Source organism: Phyllostomus discolor, chromosome 4 (assembly GCF_004126475.2).
Source record: "Phyllostomus discolor isolate MPI-MPIP mPhyDis1 chromosome 4, mPhyDis1.pri.v3, whole genome shotgun sequence".
Classification (NCBI taxonomy): domain Eukaryota; kingdom Metazoa; phylum Chordata; class Mammalia; order Chiroptera; family Phyllostomidae; genus Phyllostomus; species Phyllostomus discolor.
This window is the reverse complement of record NC_040906.2, coordinates 105,815,100-105,841,403: the sequence shown is the minus strand read 5'-3', so window position 1 is coordinate 105,841,403 and position 26,304 is coordinate 105,815,100. Positions and strand designations below refer to the sequence as shown.

The window sequence follows — 26,304 nt, the reverse complement described above, 5'->3', positions numbered from 1 at the left end:
TTCTGAAGAGGTTGATGGTTTTCCTGTCCCGTTTTTTCCTTCCAGAATGGGTTCTGGGTGGGTTCCCTGGGTGGTAGCTCTGCCAGTGCATCTAATCAGGCTGGATTCCTCTATCACTCAAGGCAGAGGCTGTCCAGGTAAAAACAGAGTGATTTTTCCAGGCGTGTATGCAATACTTGATATGAGGAAGGGATTCCTTTCTGTGTAGGTTCAGGCTACAGGCACAATGGGGAGTGGCTTCTGGCTTTCAGGAGGGTGTTCTTCCCTTTGACAGAAAAGTGTTTCTTCTTACCTCTTTACCATACACACTGCTGGGAAAGGGACTTCTTGTACCAGAGCCACAGATTCAAGGAGTAGGGAGGCAGGAAGGGCAACATTTTATTTTGCTTATCGTTTTTATTGCATCAAGGTCAGTCAGGAGGCAGTCTGAGAAAAGCTGCCATTTTTCGTGGGGAATTTGCTCTGATGATTATGACTGTTTCTATATTTATTCAACTGGGTTATACATGGACACAAGAAATTGGAAACAGGTTGCTTCTTTTGCATTTGTTAAGACCATGTTATGTGGTTAGAATAGTACCACACAATTTTGAGAAATTAGAGAAGTTGAGTACATTATCCCTGTCTTCAGGTTACAGGGTATAGTATTTATTGCTGTTATTTTTCTAGCTGAGGAGATAGGCTATGCAAATCTGAAGCAATATTACACAATGAAAACATATTTATCAGCAGAAAACAGGATAATGTACTAAGAATGAAACCCTTTTGAAAGTCTCATTAATGACAAAAGAGAAAAAACCTGGAGGTTGGGGTAGGGTGGGGTGGGGTGGAGAGTGGGTGGGAGATCATTGTTCTTAGACAATAGAAACCTCTTTGAGATTATAATGTCCATTAAACAACACAGATGAAAAACATCCAGCCCAAGTCTTAATCTGAACCAGAGGTATGGCAAATAAAAAAAATACCGTATTTTGCCATGTAAATGAGCAGCCACATTTTTGACCCAAACTTTCAGGGAAAAAAATCTTTTGTTTTAATTTTTTAATTCAATTATTTATTTATATTTAGAAATAAAACTGATGATCATATTCCAGGGCATTATTTTGTATAAGGATATCGTTATTGCTTTCTAGAGTTACACTTTTAATGCATAAATATAAATAAATTAATTAAAAACATATAGATATGGAATTATACTCATGTATAATGCACATCCCTATTTTTCCCTCAAAAATTTGGGCAAAAAGTGCACATTATATGTGGCAAAATACGGTATGTTTCTCCTGATTTTGACTGCAAGAGGGAATAGAGAACTGGAAGTGAGAGCCTCTTCAGAAATTAGCTGTTGAGGGAGAGAGGACTGTGGCTGACCCAGGAAGGATCCTGCCGTCCTGACAGCTCAGCTCAGTGGTTCCTGGAGGAGGCCTCTGAACTTGGAAATGAAAGTAAATTTACAACTTAAGATCAGTAACAATGATCTTTCAAGTCTCAACTCCAATGCCCTTTCTTCAGGGAGATCTTTCCTGCCAACCTGCATTATTAACCACCTGAATTTTCTTTTATTATTGTTCTCAAGCGCACAGGAGGGAGTTACTCTGACCCAGTGAGTTCACAGACATTGCAGTCATCAGTCAGTGAAAAGACTCTCTCCTCCCTCCCCTTGTCTCCATTCTCACCCCTCTCTTTCTCAGATATCCATTTTAATAGGTCTGGTATGTCTTTAAGTATGAGGGTGGCCTTTAAAATGTAACATTGTTTATTCTTTGCACATTTAAAAATTTTAACAGATGTTATTGTGCATTGAATCACGTTTTCTTTTTCTCACTTAATACTATGCTTTTGAGCTCTCCCTCAGTGTTGCTGGATGTGAACCCAAACCCGCCCCTATCAATGGGGAAACAGGTCAGGGAGGGTCCGTGTCTGTTTCTGTGTAAAACAACTGGGTTTAGAACTAGAACTCATACCAACTGAGACTACCGCAGAGCCATTTGCCAGTATGTCTCTTAAACTTTTCCAGTTCTTGAAATCTAAGACAAATATCACTCACTGTCTTAGTCTGTTTGAGCTGCTATAACAAAATGCCACAGATTGGGTGACTTATAAACAGTAGAAATTTATTTCTCACAGTTCTGTAGGCTGGGAAGTCCCAGATCAGGCACCAGCGTGGCTGTGTTCTGGTGGAGGTTCTCTTCCTGGTTCACAGCCGGCGCCTTCTCACTGTGTCTCACATGGTGGAAGTGGTGAGGGATTTCTCTGGAGCTGTTTCTATAATGGCACTAATCCCATTCATCAGGGCTCTACCCTCATGACCTACAGCATCCTCAAAGGCCCCACCTAATGATACTATCACCTTTGGGGTTTAGGATTTCAACATACGAATTTGGGAGGAATATAATGTTCAGATCATAGCACACTGCTCTACAAATGAGCCACACTTTTTCTTAAACAACCCATGAGGACTGATTGAATAGCTTTGAAAAATTAAATTACTTTGCAGAACATAAGCAGATTAGAAATGAGGTATTAAAGTTAACATACGGCCTGGTGCTGAACTGTGGAACAGTGGGCTGGATATATTGGAGAGAAGGAGAGCTTCTGTAGTAGTGGGTGTGCTCTGCAGGCACAATTGCAACCTGGGGCACCCTTCCCTGTGGGGAGAGAAGGTGAGGTGGAGGGCGAGGTCTGGTGGGATCAGGGATCTCCGGCCATCATTCTTCTTCCTTGTCGGGAAATTTCTAGCTTCAGGATAAGTGGATTAGGAGCCAGGGAGTCTGTGTATAAATTCTGTCCCAACTGTGACTCACTCATTATCCTCACAGATCAGTTCACTTGATTTTGGTCCCAGGTTCCTGGGTTCTCAGGGACTTTAAGGGCCAGTGTAATGTCAAGCATAGGGGGTAATTGTGGGAGTGTCTGCTGAGGCCTACATCCTTGTTGGGGTGGGGGCTGGGAGGAATGACATGTTTGGTTTTGAGATTTTCTCACATTTCCAGTTTCTGAGAGCATGATCTGGGAAGAGATTAGGGAGAGAGATAGTCCCCAAAGAAACTCCAGAGTTGGCTTTGTGGTTTTCTCTCATAATGTCTCAGTTTTCTCTTCCTTCCTAGCACAACCAGAGGTGACAGTGTATCTGGAAATACCCCCAATGCTGCGCCACCACAGAGTGCTGCTGTGCTCCGTGACAGGCTTCTATCCAGGGTACATCAGAATCAGGTGGTCCTGGAATGGGCAGGAAGAAAGAGGTGGTCAGGTCCACTGGCCTTATCAGGAATGAAGACTGGAACTCTCACACAATGGTGATGCTGGAAATGACTCCAGAACTGGGAGGTGTCTACACCTGCCTTGTTGATCACGTCAGCCTGCTGAGCCCTGTTTCTGTGGAGTGGAGTGAGAATCTGGGCCGGACTCAGGGTCGTACTGACTGATTAGGGGCCTGTGTTACCTCCACACTCACCTCAGTCACAGCACTAATTCTTTTCTCCTGATCTGAGGGAGTTACGGTGTCACTGGTGTCCTTGAGGCAAAGTGGGAGAAAACATGGCAGATATCTACCCTTAATCTTCCAAGAAATAAGGAGGTCTAATCACCTTGTCACTTACTTCCAGCACTGGGGGCCAGTATCCTCTAATACTTTGGTCTTGGTATTTAGGGGGCATTCTTATGAGCTGTACGAATCTGTAACAGAAACTCCATGGGCGCAAACCTTGCTTTCAAAGAACCATTTCTAAATTTATTTTCTCCAGATAGCATTGTATTGCTGTCCAGCACAGGTTCTGGGATTTCAGGAAGGTTCATCAAACAGTGGGAGCTTTATACGGACTTAAAGGCATGTTTGCCATAGGAGCCCAATCTGAATATTCTTGGAGAAAGATGCTAAGCAGAGTGGCAGCCTTCCTGCTTGGGCTGATCTTCCTTCTAGTGGGTTGGAGATCCATCTGAGGGCTCAGAAAGATAATGAGTCCCTGGGGAGGACCCTGCCACCTGTCCTGTGGTTTCCTCACTTCCCAGTTTTCCTAACATCAAAGGTGTGAGGCAGGGGAGGGTGACTGTACTTCTCAGGGACCTGTAGGACAGTCTTTTCTGAAGCCAAAACCAACAGGGGTGGGCAGAGTCATGATGCACATCATCTGCTGCCTTTCAATTAATCACAACATTTAGTCTTCATTGGGGCGTCATGTTTCTTCCCTCACTTTCATTCCAAGATAATGTGGATGCTCAGCTGTCTGTGTAATTTCTTCCTGGTCTTTCAGATGGTTCTCTTAGTCCTTTGGCCAGAGTGGGACGTCGTGAGGAAGAGATGTAAGGTGGCTTTGGCTGGGAGGCACCACCTGCTGAGTCCCTGGAATGTGAAGGTGGGGGTCACTCATGAGACTTTTATCACTGTCCCTGAAGGTCTCAGGAGCTGTTCTTCCACCACAGAAACACCAGGGTCCTAATTGAAGCTTCGCCCCTGAAGCCTGAAGTAGCACTGAGTGGCGTGGGCCAAATAAAGGGCACTCATGAGGTCAGTGTTCTGGAATGAGCCTTTTCTGTGAGGCCTTGGAGGAGTCCTGAACTGTTTCTAGATTTTTGGGTTCTGAGATCATGCATCTGTCATCCTTCTGCCCTTCTTCTTCCTACTAGTATATGTCATGCGTCCCTGTTTCCAGGACAGTGTCCAGAAACCTGCTCAGACCTGACTCCTTCCAGTCCCAAACCATTTCCTTTTCTGTGGTCCAGCCCTAACCCCGTAAGTGGTCATTCCCCAGTCTCCCTCTTCCAGCTGCAGTCTCCACAGTCTACAAAGACAAATGCTCAGACGGTCAGTTTTCTTTTCCCTCTTAAAAAAGTTTTAAAATGTAAAATAAAATTGAGATACAGATAACAGCACAAATATATGATTTACTAAATCGTTTAAGACAAAACCCATGTAATGCCCACTCAGGTCAGGTAACAGAACTTTACCAGCCACCGCAGCCTGTGCGCTGCAGGCTGATCAAAGGCCCTTCCTCCTGTGGATGGTAGTCGTATCCTGACCATGATGGGAACCAGTTTTAGATATTTCTTTAGCTGTCCTCTATGTCTCTTATACTTCACAGGTTTCTCCTCCATGCCTTTCTTTTCCTAATGATTAATATGTAGGAAAGCCTGAGCCATTTGACTTGTAGAGTTTTCCGTAGTCTGGATTTTGCTGATGACAGATACCAGGGACAGTTTAACACATTCCCCGCTCCCTCTGCAAGCCAGCACCTGGATGCAGAGGCAGGATCAGGCTTAGCTTGGGCTCCTTTAGAAAGTCTGTAGGGGGTGGTGTGGGTTTTGCCACTAGGAACACAATGTTTGCTTGTCTGTCTTTTTGTGACGTTAGGAATCACTGGTGCTTATTGCTGAGGTCCCTCGATTCACTGGGGATTGCAGGTTGGGGGTATTCTAATCTATCCTTCCTTCATTTATATGCTTTATTGCAGCATCTAAATAATGTTTCTGTATTTTCATGTAACATTGGTATTAAAAAGTCTGATGATAATCTAATTATTAAGTCATTCTTTTTGCTGGGATGCCCTGGTGATATTTTCTTTTTTTCTATTATGTTCATAAATTTTATTAGAATATATATTTATTATGTTGTTCATCTTTAAAAAATTTTTAGGAATGTTTTATAGAATTATGTTCTTTTAGTATTTCCTTTGGGTTTTCCTATTCGGGGACTCATCATTTACATGTTAGGGCTTTTTTTTCATATCTTCAATATTTGTCATTTTTCTTGAATCCTTTAAATCTCATTTCTTTTTCATTAAAAATTTTCCTCCTTTTTACCTTCTCTCATTCTACTGAGGTCTTCTACATTATGTTTATTTGTTCTTCTGTTCCTTCTAGTTTACTCTTCATTTCTGAAATGGATTTAAACATTTTTCTAATTATTTTCTTAGTATTGCCATCATACTTCCGAGATTTTCTAATTCTTTAAAAAATTATTATTTTTATTTGATAAATTGACATTATATCTTGTAAATTTAGGGTGTAGCTGTGTTGTTGTGATTAATTTTTATATCGTAGCATGATTGTCACTGTCATTATTTTATATCTTCTAATACTTTCTTAATGACTTCAAGATTGTTTTGAAATAGATTATAATTTAGTATTTTTGGTAGCATAATTTTTCTGGTGTGCCTTCGTTGTAAAGATTTTATGCTGCTTTCCACATTTCTTACTGACATGAACTTTGTATGAGATACAGCTTTCACCCTCTTCTGTTGCTCTGCCTGTACAGCATTCATTGTCCTGGGCTTTAGAAGGAGGCACAGCCAGGAGCATGTCCTTGACTTTAGGGAGCTCTCTCTTCTGCTGTTTCTTGTAGCGCTTGGCAATATGAACGCTTGCTTTTTGAGAGTTCAAGTTTCTACCTCTTACTTTGAACTTCCTTCTCTCCTTGTCCCTATCTGGCTCATTCTCGATTCTACCACCTCTAATTTTTCCTCGACGTAGGGCACTGCCCTGGGAAGGTGCCTGGAGGGTCAGTTTAGAGACTTCAAGTGGGAAGACTACTCCATGCCCTTCTGATCTTCCCCAGGGCCACTGTGTGCACCTGATTTTGGAATGGGCAGACCCTCCTCCCAAATCCTCAGTTTCATTTGCTCTCCTTGTATTGCTTTGCTGTGGTTTTGGAGGAGTGCCTGTCGGCTGGCTGGCAACTACCATATCCTCATGCGTGGAGTGCCTGGTTGCTCCCCTGCACGGCAGAACAGACACTGATTCCAGGCAGACCATGTGACTCTCAGTGGCTTGTCCCCACCAACTTGTATTTTAAGGTTCATGGAGGTACCCTATCACCTAGTTTTGTTGAAAATATTTTTAACGTACTTTTAAAAATAAAGCTTTCACAAGTATACCTCGGAGATACTGTAGGTTTGGTCCCAGACCACCACAATAAAGTATCTCAGTAAAGTGAGTCATGTGAATGTTTTGGTTTCCCAGAGCATATAAAAATAATGTTTCCACTATACTGTGGTCTGTGAAGTGTACAATAGCATTATGTCTAAAAACAATGTATGTACCTTAATTGAAAAATACTCTATCGCTAAAGAATGCTCACCATCACCTGAGCCTTCAGTGAGTTGTAATCTTTTTTGCTGGGGGAGGGTCTTGACTCCAAGTTCATGAAAACATGGTATCAGAATCACAATAAAGTGAGACCTGCCCTTATTTTGACATAATTGTAGATTCACATACACTGATAAGAATAATTCAGAGATCCCAGGTACGCTTTCCCTGTTCTATCTTGTAAACTGTCCCGACCTGGGTGTGGACACTGATGTGGTGGAGACAGAACATTTTCATCACTGTGATTTCTGCACCAGCCCTTTTACAGCCACACCCACTTCCCTCCCTTCCTGCCCCTCCCGTAACCCCAGGCAAACACTAATCCTTTTTGATTTCTATAATGTCACTTCAAAGTGTTATATAAATAGAATCATATAGTATACAATCTGGGGTTAGTTTTCCCACCCAGCCTAATTCCCTGGAGAGTCAGCCAGGTTGTTGCTTGTGTCTCCAGTTTGTGTTTTTATTGTCGAGTAGGATTTCATGATATATATATGTGACCGTTTGTTTGCAGTGTCTGGCTGTTATGAATGAAACTGATGAAACATTCATGTGTATATTTTTGTGTGATCACAAATCTTTGATTCCCTGGGATAAATGCTCAGGAATATAACTGCTGAGTTGTATGGTAGTGGCATGGTTAGGTTTTAAAGAAGCTTCCCGAGTGGCTGTACTGTATCATGTTCCTACCAGCAGTGTCTGAGTAATCCCATTTCTCTGCATCTTCACCAGCATTTGGTGTTGTCCCTATTTTTAATTTTAGCCATTCTGATAGGTGTGTAGTGATATGCTGTTTTAGCTTTAATTTGCATTTCTCTAATGGCTAATGATGTTGTACATCTTTTCATATCCATACTCTTATTGTATACATCTATATATCCTCTTTAGTAAAATCTCACTTTATGCTTTTTACCCACTTTCTAATGGATTGCTTGTCTTTTACTACTGAATTTTGAAAGTTCTTTATAGGGTCATCCCTTGTTATCCATGGAGGATTTGTTCCAGGACCCTCCACAGACACCAAGATCCATCGATGCCCAAGTCCCTTATATAAAATGGCACTTCATATAACCTACCCACATCCTCTCATATACTTTAAACCATCTGGTAATACCTAATACAATGTAAATGCTCTGTAAATGGTTGTTACACTGTATTGTTTAAGGAGTAATGACAAAAAAAGTCTGCCCATGTTCAGTACAGATGCAATAATTGCAAGCTTCACTACAATGTAACAATTTAGGGGGAATATATTTGATTGTGGTTGGTTGAATCTGCAGATGCTGAACCCACGGATATGGAGAGCCAACTGTATTATATCTAGGTACTAGTCTTTTGTCAGTTCTGTGATTTGCAAATAGCCTGTAATTTGTCTTTTCAAAGAAAGGGAGAGGAACATTGATGTGCATCCATCAGTTGCCTCTCACACGCTCCCAACTGGGGACCTGGCCTGCATATGCCCTGACTGGGAATTGAACCGGTGACACTGTGGTCCTCAAGCTGGCACTCAATCCACTGAGCCACACCAGCCAGGGCAGCGCTGCTTCTTTCTGAAGGAGCATCCTTCTATCAGTCTTGCCTTTCCACCTGCAGGCTGACAGAGGACGGTGGAGCCAACAACACACAAAACTACCCTTTGTGCTGGCTAAAGACGGTGGTGATTTTATGGCACCCTGAACATTTCACATCCATGAAGTAGGAATTGGGGCTCTGCACCAGGCACTTCTTCTAGTGTTTCCTCTTCTTCTGGAGAGGGATGAAGGAGGTCGTTAATGAGAGGCATGTTCTTATGTGGAAATCACTTCCAGAAATCTTGAGCAATTTTTAATGGTATTGTATTTTTAAATTTTGGTGTTTGTGAGTTCATTGCTAGTATATAGAAATGCAGCTAGTTCATCTTTGTGTGTTTATCTTGTATCCTGTGACTTTCTTGAACTCACTTTTAGTTCTAATAGTTAACGTGTAGATTCCTTGGACTTTCTGCATAGACAATAGTGTCATCTGAAAATAGGAACCATTTTATTTTTTTTCCTTTGCAATCTGTATGCTTTTAATGTCCTTTTCTTGCTTATTGAACTGGCTAGAACTCCCAACACTATGTTGAATGAGGGAGAGGAGAGATCCTTGCTTCGTCTTCAGTCTTCAGGTGAAAAACATTCAGTGTTTAATCACTAAGTATAATGTTAGCTATTAGGTTTTTGTAGATGCTCTTTATCAGGTTGAGGAAGTTCCCTTCTATTCCTACTTTTCTGAGCATTTTGTCATGAGTAGGTATTGAACTATGCAACCTAAAACTCCATACATGTACCTCATAACTCAAATGATACTTTTCTTACAGCTGCTTTTTCTACTGGTTGTCAAATAAGTTAAATTCTTTTCATTAACTGTCTGCATAAAGTCTTTGAACATGGACTCTATGTCATATATTTATTTACTTTCAGGTTTCCAACATAAATTGATACTGTTTCATCTACTTAAATGCTTATTTTGGTCTATGCTTCATACAATTTAATTTTTAATTTTAATTTTTAAAAATATACTTTATTGACTATGCTATTACAGTTGTCCCAGCTTTCCCCCTTTTGTCTCCCTCCATCCAGTAACTCCCTTCTCTCCAGCAATCTCCCCTTAGTTCATGCCCACGGGTCATGCATATACATTCTTTGGTTTCTCCATTTCCTATACTATTCTTAACATCTCCCAATCTATTTTGTACCTACCAATTATGCTTCTTTTTAATTTATTATTATTTTTATATTTTAAAAATATATTTTATTGATTATGCTATTACAGTTGTCCCATTTCCCCCCTTCACTCCCCTCCCACCTGCACATTCCTCCCACTTTAGCTCATGTCCATGGATCATATAATAAGTTCTTTGGCTTCTACATTTCCTATACTATTCTTACCCTCCCCCTTTCTATTTTCTATATACCATCTATGCTACTTATTTTCTGTACCTTTCCCCCCTCTCTCCCCCTCCCCTGTTGATAGCCCTCCATGTGATCTCCATTTCTGTGTTTCTGTTCCTGTTCTAGTTGTTTGCTTAGTTTGCTTTTGTTTTTGTTTTAGGTGTGGTTGTTAACAATTGTGAGTTTGCTGTCATTTTATTGTTCATATTTTTTATCTTCTTTTTCTTAGATAAGTCCCTTTAACATTTCATATAATAAGGGCTTGGTGAGGATGATCTCCTTTAACTTGACCTTATCTGAGAAGCACTTTATCTGCCCTTCCATTCTAAATGCAAGCTTTGCTGGATAGAGCAATCTTGGATGTAGGTCCTCGCCTTTCATGACTTCTTGGAATACTTCTTTCCAGCCCCTTCTTGACTGTAAGGTTTCTTTTGAGAAATCAACTGACAGTCTGATGGGAACTCCTTTGTAGGTAACTGTCTCCTTATCTCTTGCTGCTTCTAGGATTCTCTCCTTCATTTTTACCTTGGCTAATTATGATGTGCCTTGGTGTGTTCCTTCTTGGGTCCAACTTCTTTGGGACTCTCTGAGCTTCCTGGACTTCTGGGAACCTATTTCCTTTGCCAGATTGGAGAAGTTCTCCTTTATTATTTGTTCAAATAAGTTTTCCACTTGTTGCTCTTCCTCTTCCCCTTCTGGTACCCCTATAATTCAGATGTTGGAACATTTAAGGATGTCCTGGAGGTTCCTAAACCTCTCCTCGTGTTGTTGAATTCTTGTTCCTTCATTTTTTTTCTGGTTGGATGTTTCTTTCTTCCTTGTGGCCCACTCCATTGATTTGAGTCCCAGTTTCCTTCCCATCACAATTGGTTCCCTGTACATTTTCCTTTATTTCACTTAGAGTAGCCTTCATTTTTTTCACCTAATTTGCAACCAAATTCAACCAATTTTGTGAGCACCCTGATCACCAGTGCTTTGAACTGTGCATCTGATAGGTTGGCTTTCTCTTCATCGCTTAGGTGTATTTTTTCTGAAGCTTTGATCTGTTCTTTCATTTGGGCCATTTTTTAAAATCTTGTCACACCTGTTACATAGTGAGGGGCAGAGCCTTAGGTGTTCACCTTTGTGATGTTGTGTGGGGGAGGGGTCCGAGTTGGAACAATGGTGCTTGTTCTACTCTCTGCTGGATTTCAGTCACTTCCCCTGCTACCCACAATCAAATTGGACTTTTCTGGTGCTGATTCCCATGTGGGCGGGTTTGTGTATGTTCTAGGACCCTGTGGGTCTCTCCAGTGAGCTCTCCTGTGAGGGTAGGAGTTTCTCCCAGCACCTCAACCTCTACAAATGTTTTTAATCAGTGGTTTGAGGCTCTATTTCCCTGAGCTGGGGCCCCAGGTTGCACACTCCCTCCTGCTCCCCAGTTGTTTCTCCTGGTTTATTTGCACTTGAATGTGGGACTGCCCAGTCTGCAATCTGCGCCTTGCCTGTCTGCCTGCAGGCGCCTTGCTGGCCAGCTGGAGTCTTGTGCTCCCTGCTCCACAATCCGCCGCCTCTCTGAATCAGCCAGCTGCCACCTTGCCCATGTGGGTCTTCTAGCCCCCTGCCTTGCCGCAAGTCCTCTCTGCCTGGCTGTCTGTCTCTGCCCCACCTACCAGCCTGGATGGATGTGTCTTCTTTAACTCCTTGGTTGTCAGACTTCCAGATAGTTTGGTTTTCTATCAGTTCTGGCTGTTTCTTGTTTTTAAATTGTTGTTGTCCTTCTTTTGGTTGTGCGAGGAGGCATAGTATGTCTACCTATGCCTCCATCTTGGCTGGAAGTCCTGCTTCTTTTTTAAAAATAATTGTATTTATTTATTTTTAGAGAGAGAGGAAGGGAGGGAGAAAGAGGGAGAGAAACATCAATGTGTGGTTGCTTCTCATATGCCCTCTACTGGGGGCCTGGCCTGCAATCCAGGCATGTGCCCTGACTGGGAATTGAACCCTTTGGTTTGCAGGCCTGCATTCAATCCACTGAGCTACACCAGCAAGGGCCAATTATGCTTCTTAATCCCTGTACATTTCCCCAAATTCTCCCCTGTCCCCCTCCCAGATGATAACCCTCCAAATGATCTCCATATCTATGGTTCTGTTCCTTTTCTGGTTGCTTGCTCAGTTTTTTGTTTTTGTTTTTTAAGATTCCATTGTTGATAGTTGTGAATTTGTTGCTATTTTAATGTTCATAGTTTTTATCTTCTTTTTATTAAATAAGCCCCTTTAACATTTCATGTAATAATGGCTTGGTGATGATGAATTCCTTTAGCCTTACCTTCTCTGGGAAGCACTTTATTTGCCCTTCCATTTTAAGTGATAGCTTTGCTGGTGAAAATAATTTAGGGTGTAGGTCCTTGCTTTTCATCATTTTGAATATTTCTTGCCAGTTCCTTCTAGCCTACAAAATTTGTTTTGAGAAATCAGCTGACAGCCTTATGGGAACTCCTTTGTAGGGAAAGGACCCTACAAAGGACCCTCCTCTGCTTTTCTCTTGCTGCTTTTAAGATTCTCTCTTTGTCTTTAACCTTTGACATTTTAATTATGATGTGTCTTGGTGTGGTCCTTGTTGTGTCCAATTTGTTTGGGACTTTCTATGCTTCCTGGACTTGTATGTCTATTTCCCTCACCCAAATAAAGGAAGTTTTCTTTCATTATTTTTTCAAAAAAGTTTTCAATTTCTTGCTCTTCCTCTTTTCCTTTGGGCATCCCTATGATTCGGGTGTTGGCACATTTGGAGATGACCCAGAGACTTCTTATATTATCCTCATATTAAAAAATTCTTATTTCTTCTTTCTGTTCTGGTTAAATGCTTTCTTCTTCCTTATGTTCCAAATTATTGATTTGAATCCCGTCTTCCTTCCTTCTACTGTTGGTTCCCTGTATATTTTTCTTTATTGCATTTAGTGTGACCTTCATTTCTTCCTTTATGTTGTTGCTGCATGCAATGAGTTCTTTGAGTATCCTGATCACCAGTGTTTTAAACTCGGCATCTGATAGATTGTTTATCTCCATTTCATATAGTTCTTTTTCTGGAGTTTTGTTCTGTTCTTTCATTTGGGCCATGTTTCTTTGTCTCCTCAATTTGGCAGCCTCCCTGTGTTTGTTTCTGTGTACTAGGTAGAGCTGCATTGACTCCCTGTCTTTGTAGTGTGTCCTACTGTAGAAAAGGCATCTGTAACAACGTGGGGCAGAGCCTTAGGTAATCATCAGGGTGGGGCAGTGTGATTCACCACTTTGTGGCTCTTTGTGGGGCGAGGGCTCAGAGAGGGGACAGTACTGCTGTCTGGCTTCTGGAGGTTTGCCTGGCACTTGCCCTGTTTCCAGTCACTTCACCCACTCCCTGTCGATCCCAGAGTGGGTGGGTCTGTGTACATTCTAAGACTGTGCAGGTCCTTTAAGCAGAGTTTCCTGAAAATCTGGCAATTTATTCTGCCACCCCAACCCCTACTGGTTTTTACAGCCAGAAGTTATAGGGATTTATCTTCTTGGTGCTGGAACCCTGGGCTCTGTGTTCTGGCCTGAGGCTGGAATTGCTTGCTTGTGAGGTATCCCTGCTGATTTTTATCCACCACACATGAGTGTGGGACCCGCATTCCACCACTGCTGCTGCCTCTCCATGCCATGCCATATCTCCTCATATCTCTGCCCATCTCCATAACTCTGCCCCATCTACCCGCCTGGATGAATGTGGCTACTTTAAATCCTTTGTTGTTGGACTTCCATACAACTTGATTTTCTGACAGTCTGGGTGTTATTTGCTTTGAGGTTTAGTTATAATTCCCTTTGTTGTTGCTCAAGGAGGCAAAATGTGTCTACCTATGGCTCCATCTTGACTGGCCATACAGTTTAGTTTTGTTATGTGACTGCACTTGAATTTGATTCCTTTTCATACTCCTACTATCTTTTTTTCCTAAACGAGTGGCATGTGTGCTTGGACTCACAGTTACTATGCATTTGCTGTTACCAGGGAAGGACCTCCTCATGTGCTGTAGCTTCTGTTCTTCAACAGCCTGTTGTGCTATGTATTTCCTCTTAGACAAGTCCTCGTGTCATTTGAGGGCCAAGACTACATTCAAGATTATTTAGGTTGATGTAACCTCCATTAATAAAGCATTCAAAAGTCATAATTGTTTATATTTTAGGAATAATTCACACACAGAATTCTGACTTATTTCCAAATATTCTGTATCTCAAATCATCTATCAGAGTTTATTTCTAATCTTGGAAAGTTCTTTTTGCTCTCAGAACTGCCTTATTTGCTTGTGTAGCTCACTGTCCAGTGAAGTGACTCACTTTTGTCCATTTCTTAGTATATTCTGTTTATCGACAGCAGAACTGTTTTGACTTAACAGTGTAATGAACACCCAGAATCTTCTAGTATGTTTCACATTTCCTATTGTGCAAGAAGGGCAAGCCCTATTCCTCTGCTGACAGTCTCCTAAGCCCTCTTAAGCTGGACGATAGCAGTGGTAATTTAGCAGAATATTTTTAACATTTTGGCTTAATGTTGTTAATTAAATATCTATTAAACAAATTCTGATCTAAGATATATATTCTGATAAATTTAATATTAACTGTGTGCAACTTTCTATAAATTTCAGAAGTATGGTAATTACTTTTTTCTGAAGGGTATTAAAAATGAAGTGTATATATATTTTCATCTCAGAAAATAGAAATAAAATTTTTTTATCTCCCTGAGTATTTTAATATTTTAGAGTTAGTTTACTTTTTAAACATATATGGACATAGTTTGCAATGCCAGTATTTCTATATGGCTTGTTATGAAGAACAGCGGACCTTGCTGCCTCCCATTTTCTCTTTCCAGACACAAACTCTATTAGAGGGCCCCATTTTACATGTGAGAAAACAGAAGCTGAGAGGGGTTGGTGAACTACACCCAGAGTCACATGGGTGGGAAGTGACAGAGTTATAATAAGAACTCAAATCCTTGATTCCCAGCCAGGGTACATGCCTGGGTTGCAGGCCATAACCCCCAGCAACCGCACATTGATGTTTCTCTCCCTCTCTCTCTCTCTCTCTCCCCCTCCCTTCCCTCTCTAAAAATAAATAAATAAAATCTTAAAAAAAAATAACTCAAATCCTTTTGATCCCAGAGCCTGAGTTCTGAGCTATATTGCATCTCAATTATAAGATGTACAAGTTTCCTATTTCTGCTGTAACAAATTATCACAAATTTAGTTACTTAAAAAACACAAATGTATTATTTGATAGTCCTGGAGGTTATAATCCTGAAGTAGGTCACATGGGACCAAAGTGTCCGCAGGTCTGTGTTCCTTCTGGAGGCTCTGGAGGAGAATCTATTTCCTGCCTTTTTCAGCTTCCAGAAGCCACATACCAGCCTTGGCTTGTGGCTCCTTCCAGAAATAACTTTACTCTGACCTCTGCTTCCATCATCACATCTCCTTCATTGACTCTCCTGCCTCCCTCTTTCACTTATAAAGGACTCCTGTGATTATATTTGGCCCAATTGGATAATCCAGGATTCTGTCCCATGTCAGTATGCTTAATCACACATACAAAGTTCATTTGCCATGTAAGGTAACCACAAGCTGTGGGGGTTTGGATGGCAGTGGCCAGGGGTGGGAGTTATTCTGCCAACCATCTGAATGACCCACAGTGCATGAAAAATATCCAAATGGAGAATGTCCCCTTTCTCCTTAAATCTCCATCTGTCCTGCTGTCCTCAGTGGTTGGAGTCCTCCCTCTGCTCTCCCAAGCATGTCCTGCTCTTACCCTCTCCCCTCCCACATACAACTGATGGAGACACAGCAGGTGGCACCAGTTCCTCACATCTCCTGGAAACTCGCCCGCCCCCTACTTTAGTTCTGGCCCCATCACGCCTGCCCTGTGTTGCCCTAACAGCCATCTCACTGCTCTCTCTGCCTCCAGTTTTGTGTCCCTCTAGCCCACCTCCCAGCCGGAGTGTTCTTCCTGGAACATGAAACTGTTCTTGGCACTAGGCTGGCCAAAAGTGTTGTTTGGTTTTTAAGTAAAAATGAAAGACATATTTTTCATTTTCACCAATAACTTTATTGAACAACATATTCATCATTTGGTTCCATTACCTTCTGCCATCTTTCAGGCAACCAACTTCATAACGCCATCTTCCCAAAACTTTTTATCCTTTTGAGCAAAGAACTCTTCCACATGTCTTCTGTAGTCTTCCAGGAAATCGAAATTTTTCCATTAAGAATTTTTTTAAAGACCTAATAAATGGAAACCCAAAGGTGAAATGTCTGGTCAATATGGAGGACGAATCAGAGCTTCCCAGCCAAGCTGTTAGTTTTTGCCTGGACATCAAAGAAACATGCAGTTTTATGTTATCCTGATGGAAGATTATGCGTTTTCTGTTGACTAATTCCAGATGCTTTTTGTCAAGTGGAGCTTTCCGGTTGGTATAATTAGGAGTTGTACTTGTTGATATTACTCGTTTGGTTTTCTGGAGGGAGCTCATAACAGAGGACCTCTTTCCAGTTCCACCACATATACATCAACACCTTCTTTGGATGAAGACCAGCCTTCGGTGAGGTTGGTGGTGGTTCATCTCGCTTGCCCCACGATGTCCTCCATTCCACATTAAAGTATCTACTTTTCATTGCCTATCACAATTTCTTTTAAAAATGGCATGTTTTTGTTACATTTAAGTAGAGAATTGCATGTGGAAATATGATCAAGGAGGATTTTTACATTTAACTTAAATGTGGAACCCAAACATCAAAGTGACTAGCATAACCAAGCTGGTGCAAATGATTTTCAACACTTGACTTGGATATTTCCAGTATGTCAGTTATCTCCCACATGGAATAATGTTGATTGTTCTCAACTAATATCTCGATTTGATTGCTACCAACTTCAGCTGGTCTACCCAACTGTGGAACATCATCCAGTGAGAAATCTCCAGCACGAAACTTCACAAACCACTTTTGACATGTTCGATCAGTCACAGCACCTTCTCCATACACTGCACAACTCTTTTTTTTGTTTCAGTTGTGTCCTTATCTTCTTGGAATAGTTAAGCATAATATGCTGAAAATGTGTATTTTCTTCCATCTTCAAAATTAAAATGGCTACACAAAAATTCACCAATTTTGATGTGTTTTTTAAAAAAACACATGCTGATATGGCAGCTGTCACAACACGATCTGAAGAAAAATTTTTTTAAATGAGGTTAAAGACTAAGCATTGCTAGAGCCATCATCTTATGGGAAAAACTGAATGAATGTTTTGGCCAATCCAATGCTTTCCTTATCATCACCCTGCATAAAGGCCCTGGCTGTCTGCAGACTAAAGTGACAGTCCTTAGCCTGATAATGAGACATCTGTCCCTAACCTGTTAGCTTCATCTGCACCCTCCTACTTACCAATCCCAAGTATATCACCTCTCTCAAAACCCGGCATCTTTCCCCGTCTCCACACCCCTCCAGTGTCATTAGACTTGGCAGCCATTCTTCATGTCCTTCTGGGTCAGCTGGAATGTCTTTCCCATAGTAAGTTTTCCTAATCCTTTGTGACTCCAGTGTATTTTAGACTTATCTCACCTGTGCCCCCTTGTTTATGTTTTCTAGATGATAAAGAGGGCACCACATCTTATTTATTTTTTATATATCTTCGGAGCTCTGTTGACTGTTCCTCACACTGGAGTTTAATGATGAATGACTATTTCGTTGCTCCTGCCCCATTACCAACTTCCACAACAAAACAGTCTGTCCTGTCCTTGCCTGCTGCCACATCACCTTCCCAGGGCAACAAAACACAGATGGGCACATTTTTGAGCCTCCTCCACCTGTGGCAATGTATCACCTTGCTCCCAACCTGCCCTCTCCCTGCTCTGGTGAAGATTTTAATTTTTGTGGTTCTCAAGCTCAGGGTGTCTCCATGTCTCTTGCGTTCTGATTTGGGTGGTGAGCAGCAGCATTGATCACACCATACTCACTCGTCTCTGCTGCTTTGAGTTTTGTCCTGAATTTGGAGGCACAGCTTTTGATGGATTGTCAGTGAGAAGGTTTCCAGGCTCCCTCCAGCCTATTTTTCGTGTTGATTGCTTGAGCCTACGTGATTGCTAAGAGACTAAGATTCTATGGAGTGCCCCTGGAAGCAAAGATTGTCCCCAGGATTTGGCCAGATGCTGTGTTTCTACCACCTTGCTCCATCAGGAAGATTTTTTTTTCATCATTGTACCAAGGAGGTGCAAGAGCCCCAAGTTTTGCCACCTTGAAACTTTTTTTTTAGGATATTGATTTTAAGATGTTTATTAAGAAACAAGACTCAGAAGGAGCCTTTGACCCACCCTGCTTTCCTGCCCAAGAGATTCAGACGGAAAAACCTGCTTTGGGAAGGGAACCTTGGCTTGATCACCTAAGGACCTTCACCCTAGCTTCAGTGAGGAAGACTGCAGGCCTGGTAGCTAGATACCTGGGTCCCATGGTTTCCAAGTTGCCTGAGGAATCTGACTGCCACGTGTATTCTGCTCTTCCTCACCTGCCTGTAAACCTCCTGTTCTCACTTCGGAACTCTAACTCCCTGTCCCCGTTCCTTCTTTGTCCAAAAATGTCTTATATACCAAGTGTTGCCTCACTGTCTTTGGATTTTGTGCTTGTGTGAATTTCCCATGTGCATGTATTAAAACTTGATTTTTCTCCTGTTAATCTGTCCCTAATAATTTGACTACTAGCCCAGCCTAGAACTTAGAAGGTGGGAGGAAAATTATGCATATGTATTTATCCCCTGCACCTCTTAGGGCTGGGGCACAGGGTGTGCCGCGGGATGGAGAGGCAGTCACAGGTCCTCAGTGGGTGGGGTTTTAGGGACAGAAAGATCTCATTTAATAAACCCACACCCTTCATAAGCCAGGTATAAGCTGAAATAAGATGGGATCTCATGTCAAAGAGAGAGACACCCTCATGATGTTAGATTAACCATCAAAAAAAATTCTAGCTGGGAAAAGTTCAGAAATAATCTTACACTTGAGCCCCGTTCTCCTGCAACAATGCTTCGAGGATGTGATGTGTCACTTCAACCGCCAGATGGCGACAGAGACCAAAATTTAAGTTGAGTTTTGCCTTCCTCAGTGGAGGGAATCCCCGTGGAAACCCTCGGTTTATAAGGAGCTTTCCCCATTGGCCTTCCTGTCTCCTTCCTTTCTCACATTACAGAGCATGTGGGAGGCTCTGAGAGGAGCGGTGGGGGTGTGGCGATTCAGGAAAGGGAGAAGTCTTGGTGGGAAGCGGCCAGCTGGAGGGAAGCCTCCTGCTGCCGTGTCCTCACTGCTGGGCATTTTCTCTGAGTCTCCCGCCCCACCCCGCTGCTGTTTTTTAAATTTTTGTTTAAGAAATCATCATAACTTTTTTCAACTACACTTTACACTCAGTATTATTTTGTATGAGTTTCAGGTGTACAGCATAGTGGTTTTACAATCACATACATTACAAAGTGGTTCCCCTTATACCCAGCTGACATCTTACACAGTTGTTACAGCATCATTGACTGTATTCCCTATGCTGTGCTTTACATCCCCGGGACTGTTTTGTGACTACCGATCTGTACTTCTCAACCCCCTCACCTATTTCAGCCAGCCCCCTAACCCCCTTCCCCTCTGGCAGCCATCAGTCTGTTCTGTGTCTGTAAGTCTGTTTTGTTTGTTCCTTTATTTTGTTCTTTAGATTCCACATAAGTGAAATCACTGTATTTATCTTTCTCTGTCTGACTTAGCTCACTTAGCATAATTCACCGTAGGTCCATCCATCTTCGGCTGCTGTTCTTAATCACCTTGCTTGACTTTTATCACCAAAGTCTCCAGTGATAGGAACCTAGCTCAAAGACAAATTTAATTTAATAATCTACAAAATGGTCTTATGCATACAAACAAAATCTGGTTAATTAAAACTTAAGAGTTACAAGAAGTAAGTCCATTTGGCGAACTGGCTCTCCTGTGACCCCAGGGCGCCGGCCAGCTCCCCAGTCACCATGAGATGACCGTGAGCAGGTGGAAGGCCTGGAAGGGACAAGAGAGAGAACCGAGGTCAGTCCATGTATGCTGTGGAGCATAATGTGGTCCTCGAACCAAGGTCTGAAGGGCACAAATGCTGCCTATTTTTTTCACTGCTGTATTCCCAGGGCCTAGAATAGTGCCGCTCCATAAATATTTGTTTAATGAAAGAACGAAGTAGAAAAATCTAGGCTGTACTGTTCTACATTGTTTATCCAGGGTCACACAGCCAGCTAGTGGTCAGGCCAGTTCTAAGACTCAGGTGTTTTAGCTTCAGTTTGTGTTCCTTTTGCTAATTTGTATAATATCAACAATGTTTCTGTTTTGAGATTTTGAGTCTTTTAGTCTTAATTATTCTATGAAAGTTTTCATGCCCTCTTAAAGCAGTTTAGTTGCAAGAGAACTGGAAAGATTTTCTTTTTGTTAGCAATATCTAAATGATATATTATTTTCTTTATTTTTGCTACAATATGTTTTCCCCTGGAGAACATTTTGTTAGCACCTCTCACCTGAATATGAATGTACAGGCACACATGTATATAAACTCATACATATGCATAGATAGACACACACAGTCACTGTCTGGTGTTTCTTGGGGGATGTATTAAAACTCCTGCCCTTATTGGCCTTAGAATATTCTGTAAGTTTCTTCATGCAAAATTACAACTTGGGCACAAACCAGTTTTGGCAGTTCTGCAACTCTGACTTTATATGTATAGTTTTTAATTAGGGGTTCATATTTGCAGCCACCACTCGCTGTTTGTTCTCCGACCACGGGGCTGTGCACAGAGCAGCCACACAGGTCTCCCTCCCTAACTGACCGCTGTGCTATGAGGGAAGAGGCCCCACCCCTGGTAGAGCATGCTGGTGCAGGGAACCCTTCCTGCCAGCCGCTGGCCCGTACTGAGGCCAGCTTTCAACTTCCCATCAACCAGAGACGTGCCCCTCCCCCAGCCTGAGATCACAACTCCTCAGGCTGAAGGTCCCCAGAAGCTCTGTGGCTGTTTCCAGACAACTTTCAAATATCTGTCCCCGAATCCTCTCTTCTTGGTACCAGAGTAAGCCAGACATCTGCACTGACAGGGCCACCTACTCAGTGTGGCCTGTAAAGGGGGGAGCAATGAGGATGTGAGGTCCCAGCCCTGGAGTGCAGACTCTCCATGCAGGTGCCTTTCCTTCTGCGGTTGACCCCTGGCCTTAGAAGTTTCCCACTTCTCCAGTGAGTCCATAACTTATGTGGTGAGATGTTTCAGGCTTTTCCCAGACTCTCCCCCTTTGTTCCACATTCACCGCTCTGCAGGAAGTCTGCCCTCCTCGGTGAGCACAGCACCGAGCTGGGCCTGCAGTGTGAGCTGCAGCTGTTGATGCACAATGAGCCTCTCACGCTGCTTCTGTGCAGAGGTGACGGAGAAACAGACGGGCAACACACACAAGCTCTCCTCCCCTCGCCCTCCCCGAGTCTGCCTGTTATCTATCATCCATCCATCCATCATCACCATCTTATACCATATCCCACGGTGTCTCAGTGCTAAGTCAAGGAAGAAAATAAACAGGTTTTAATTATTTTCTCTTCCAGAGAATAACATTTCATTTCTTCCTATTTTCTTACTGTTAAACTCCAAATATAAGAACCAGAGAAATTAAATAAATGTCCCAGGAAGAAGTACTCCAAATCTCATTCTTCTCTTGGTTCCTGAAACTTCCAAACGTGTTTTCAGTGCATCACAAAGTTCAGTGATATTTGGTGATGACCTAGTGCTGGCACCAAGAAGGTGGTCCAGGAATGAATGTTTGCACTGAGAGCTTTCATCCAAAGTGTTTACCCAGAGACAAGTGAGAACTTACATTATTGGGTTGATTGGCTCTTCCCCTAAAAACTGTCCAATCCCCAAATTCATAGAATGCTTTCTAATTTTCATTTTCTGCAAAGTGAAACATCAGGTGAACTGGTGGCAGCTGAGCTGTCTGCCAATGTTTCTGTGAAATTGTTTCTGTTTCAAGTGTGGAAAGATGACCGTGACAATCCCCTAGAGCCCTAGGATGGTAGCCGGAATTGTGATGGTTATTCTCACAGTGCTGAGGGCTCCCGTGGCTCACCACAGCGGTGCTCTGGACAGCTGCTCTCCAGAGACCCCAGATCTGGAATTCATTTCTTGGGGGCACTGGGGCTTAGGGTTAGGTGTGTTGCATTTTGACCAAATGTCAGGTAGAATTTGGAAGGTCTCCTATTGACAGCCCAGATTCCTCCTCCTTAGGAAAAAGAATTTTGTTACGTTCCTTTTTTCAACCCCTGCAGTTGAAGAGAGGATAGTTTCTCTCAGGGAAAAGATTTTGGGATTTCAGAGTTGGCAGGAAAAGAGAAAGTATGTTTTTATACCAAATGCAAGACAAAGTTACCATACAATCATTGACTATATTCCCCTTCACGTTTTCCTTTTTCATCCATTCTTTCCCCCTCTCCCCTCTGGCAACCAGCAGTTTGTTCTTTGTTTTTATGAGTCTTTTTTGTTTCATTTTGTTTGCTCATTTGTTTTTATTTCATTAATTAATTTATTTTTAAAAAGATTTAACTTCTGGTGTAGCTCAGTGGATTGAGCGCGGGCTGGAAACCAAAGTGTCCCAGGTTCGATTCCCAGCCAGGGTACATGCCTGGGTTGCAGGCCATAACCCCCAGCAACCGCACATTGTTGTTTCTCTCTCTCTCTCTATCTCCCTCCCTTCCCTCTCTAAAAATAAATAAATAAAATCTTAAAAAAAAAGATTTAACTTAATTTAATTAATTAATTAATTAATTTATTTATTTTTAGAGAGGGAAGGGAGGGAGAAAGAGAGAGACAGAGAAACATCAATGTGCGGTTGCTGGGGGTTATGGCCTGCAACCCAGGCATGTACCCTGGCTGGGAATCGAACCTGGGACACTTTGGTTTCCAGCCCGCGCTCAATCCACTGAGCTATGCCAGCCAGGGCTTGTTTTGACTTTTAAAAAAAATTCTAAATGTGAGAAAACTGTATTTGAACAATGATTAAAATAAAATTTAAAAAAAATTCTAAATGTAAGTGAAATCATATGGTTTTTGTCTTTCTCTGTCTGACTTATTTCACTGAGCATAATACCTTCTATGGCCATTTGTGTTGCCAAAAATAGCAACAATTCACTTTGCATGGTGGCAGATGGCTGCTAGGCTTAGTGTGGTGTGGTGTTCACATTGTATGATGCATAAATGTCAAATCACTATGTTGTACACCTGAAACCAACAGAATACTGTATTCAAACTATACTTTAGTAAATAAATAAGTAAAGGGGGAAAATGCATGAGACCACTTTAGATGCATTAAGAAACCTCAAAGTAAGTTAAAAGGATTGCCACCAAGGGACGTTCTGGACAAGCGGGGTTCATGTACTGTGGGACTCAGAGCTGCAGAAACTCAAGCAGCCAGTCTCAGCAGCTCACTGTCTGCTGAGTACCATCCTCTCCTGAGTGCAAGCAGCGGAGTCACGGAGGTAATGCTGTGGCGTCTCAGATGAGAACCCTCATGGCCTGAGGACACGCAGCGACTGTCACTAAGTTTGAACTGATGTACAATCCTGAGTCAGTATCGATGGTGAATAGAGCTATGAGAATGGTGGAAAACAAGAAAAACTAATATTTATTTGGCATTCACTGATTCCCCAGTTCTGTGGTGATAGCATTACACAAACCACCTCACTAAATCTAACACACACACAAGGATGACTCTAGGGTATTATTATTCCAGTTTCTAAAATTAATTACTCTGAAATATAACATAATACAGGTATTATGTCAAGCATATATAAAAAATTTAACTAAAATTATAAAGAAGTATCCAAATAATTAATAATCACGTCAAAAATGACTGAATATCACTAGTACCCCATAAGAGTACCATGTGCCTCTTCCCAATTACACCCACTTTTACTTCCTAGAAGTCAGCACTATTGTGACCCTTGTAACCTTAATATCATTACTTTTTTATGTGTTTAACATACATGAATGTGTCCTTAAACAATATATATTAGTATTTACCCTCAAATGTTTCATAAATATATTTCATCTTGCTTCTTTTGTCCAGTCCTATGTCTGCGGAGATCTGTCCAGACCTCTCAGGTACCAGCCGTCCGTCCATTTTCATTGTCATGGACTAGATTCCACTTGATGAGGGTGCAACACTGTACTCACCACTCTGATGTGGACGCACTTTGGGGTTGCTTCTATTTTCCCATGTGTCCTGGAGCACACGAGCCTGACTTTCTTAGACTGGAGTGCATACTTGGAATCGGTGGGTCATGACAGTCTGCTTATCTTCAGCTCTGCAAGAGACTGTCCGACCGCCATGCACATTGTTTGTCTCTGCCACTTGCACAGCCATTCACAAGAGAGCCCCGTTGTCGGCAGCTCTTGGATGTTTACACTTCCTTGTGTTTCCCTACTTTGTGGGTGTGCAGTGCTGTTTCACCATGTTTTTAATTCACATTTCTCTGATTACTAATAAGGATGAGCCATTTGCATATTTATTGTCCATTGGTATTTATTCTTTTTGAAATATCTATTTAGATATTTTCTTATTTTTTCTATTATATTGCTTATCTTATTTTTTAAAAAAGATATACAAATATATTGTGTATCAAGCCCATTGTCAGTAGGTGCTTTGCAGACACTTGTTTGTATTTTTTGGCTTGTCCTTTTAACCCTCTTAATGACTTTTTTGATGGGCAGAAGTTGTTAATTTTAGTGAAGTTGAATTTATCAAAATTTTCTCTGTAAGGTTAGTTTTTTTAAATGATTTGTTTAAGAAACACTTTACAACTCCAAAGTCATGAAGATGACTTTGTAGTATTGCATTTCATTTGCAGGTCTTTAACTCATCTAGGTTTAGTTTGTAAATGATGTGAGGCATATGTCCCCCTATCTCTCTTCCCCACCATGGGAACACCACTTAGTAACAAAAACACTGTCTCCCCACTGACTATGCCACCTTGGTCATACATTCAGTGTGAGTATATTCATGGAACTTATTTTGGGACATATTGTGCCATCTGCCTATTTTCCTATGTCTGTATCAGTACATAGTACTGTACATGTATTACACAGTATGTAATTATCACAGCTTTATTTGATATTTTGATATTTAGTAGAACAGAATTTTTTATAATATTCACTTCTTCAATAGCAGTTTGGCTAATCTTTGCTCCTTTTATTAAATTTTAGAATCAGCTTATGAAGTTTTAAGTAATAAAAAAACTCTAGGAATTTTAATTAAAATGCATAAAATCCATAAATTCACTTGGGATAATTGTCATGTTTAGAATACTGAGTCTTCTAATCCATGCAGAAAATATATTTTTTAAATTTAGTTAGGAATCATTTAATATATCTCATACAATTTTATTTCCTTCAAGAAATCTTGTATATCTTTTGTAGGTTTTATTCCTAGATAATGTTCTTTTCAGTGTGGTGATAATTGAAAATTTGTTCTTGGTCTATATAATGTTTTAAAATGGATCTTGTATCCAGCTACTTGATAAACTATTGCTTGAGATTCATTTAGCAGTAGACTATTTGGGATTTCTTTATTAACAGATTTCTCATATGCAAACAACTGACAGTTTTATTTCTTCATTACCTGTCATTAATTACTCCGTTATTTTTCTTGCTTTACATGCAATTTTCTTTAATAGTGTTCAGAATCTGAGGCAGAGAAGCCATCTAAATTCTTCCTGTGGATCAAATTCTGAGGGTTGAGAGCAGGTTTTGTTTGCTCTCTTGGCTGTGCGGTTGTCTTCCTTCCCTTCCCCTCCGTCCCCACTCGAAGTGGTTGGTTGAGAGTAAGGTGTACTGAAGGTGAAGCGGTGGTTTCCTGCAGAGGACTTGGTGTACCTGTTTAAGGGCATGTGTTACTTCACTAGCAGGACCCTGCGTGTGCAGCTGGTAGCCAGACAAATCTACAATTAGGTGGAGATCTTGCACTTTGACAGCGACGTGGGGGTGTTCGCAGCTGTCACAGCTGGGGCAGTCAAGTGCGCAGAGTTGAAACAGCCAGAAGAACCTCCAGGCAGAGCATCTGGGACAGGCGGACACGCTGTGCAGACATAGTTTCAAGCAGACTGTTCACTACACTGTTCAGTGGAGAGGTGAGAGGGGATGGGCCAGAGCTTCTTCGCCCAGATCCTAGTGGGGAGGGCCCCAGGGAAGGGATCAGCTTGGTGGTCCTGGGAGGGGTTTCACCTTCCAAGGGAGAGGCCTGGCTGGAAGGCCT

The 26,304-nt window shown here is 41.7% G+C and overlaps 1 protein-coding gene and 2 pseudogenes across 1 annotated transcript; 2 read left to right on the top strand and 1 right to left on the bottom strand.

Annotated features, from left to right (window-relative positions):
- LOC114494922 (HLA class II histocompatibility antigen, DO beta chain-like) lies at positions 1 to 5,560 on the top strand. Its single transcript, XM_036022586.1, is given in 6 exon segments — positions 1 to 137; positions 2,521 to 2,625; positions 2,628 to 2,663; positions 3,108 to 3,246; positions 3,248 to 3,387; positions 3,842 to 5,560. Coding segments are annotated over 6 exon segments (609 nt in total). The 5' UTR covers positions 1 to 46; the 3' UTR covers positions 3,940 to 5,560.
- A 3,027-nt stretch (positions 5,561 to 8,587) lies between these two features.
- Positions 8,588 to 8,863, bottom strand: LOC114494921 (annotated as a pseudogene).
- Positions 8,864 to 25,911: 17,048 nt separating this feature from the next.
- The window catches only part of LOC114494920, a 32,761-nt pseudogene continuing 32,368 nt past the window's right edge, over positions 25,912 to 26,304 (top strand).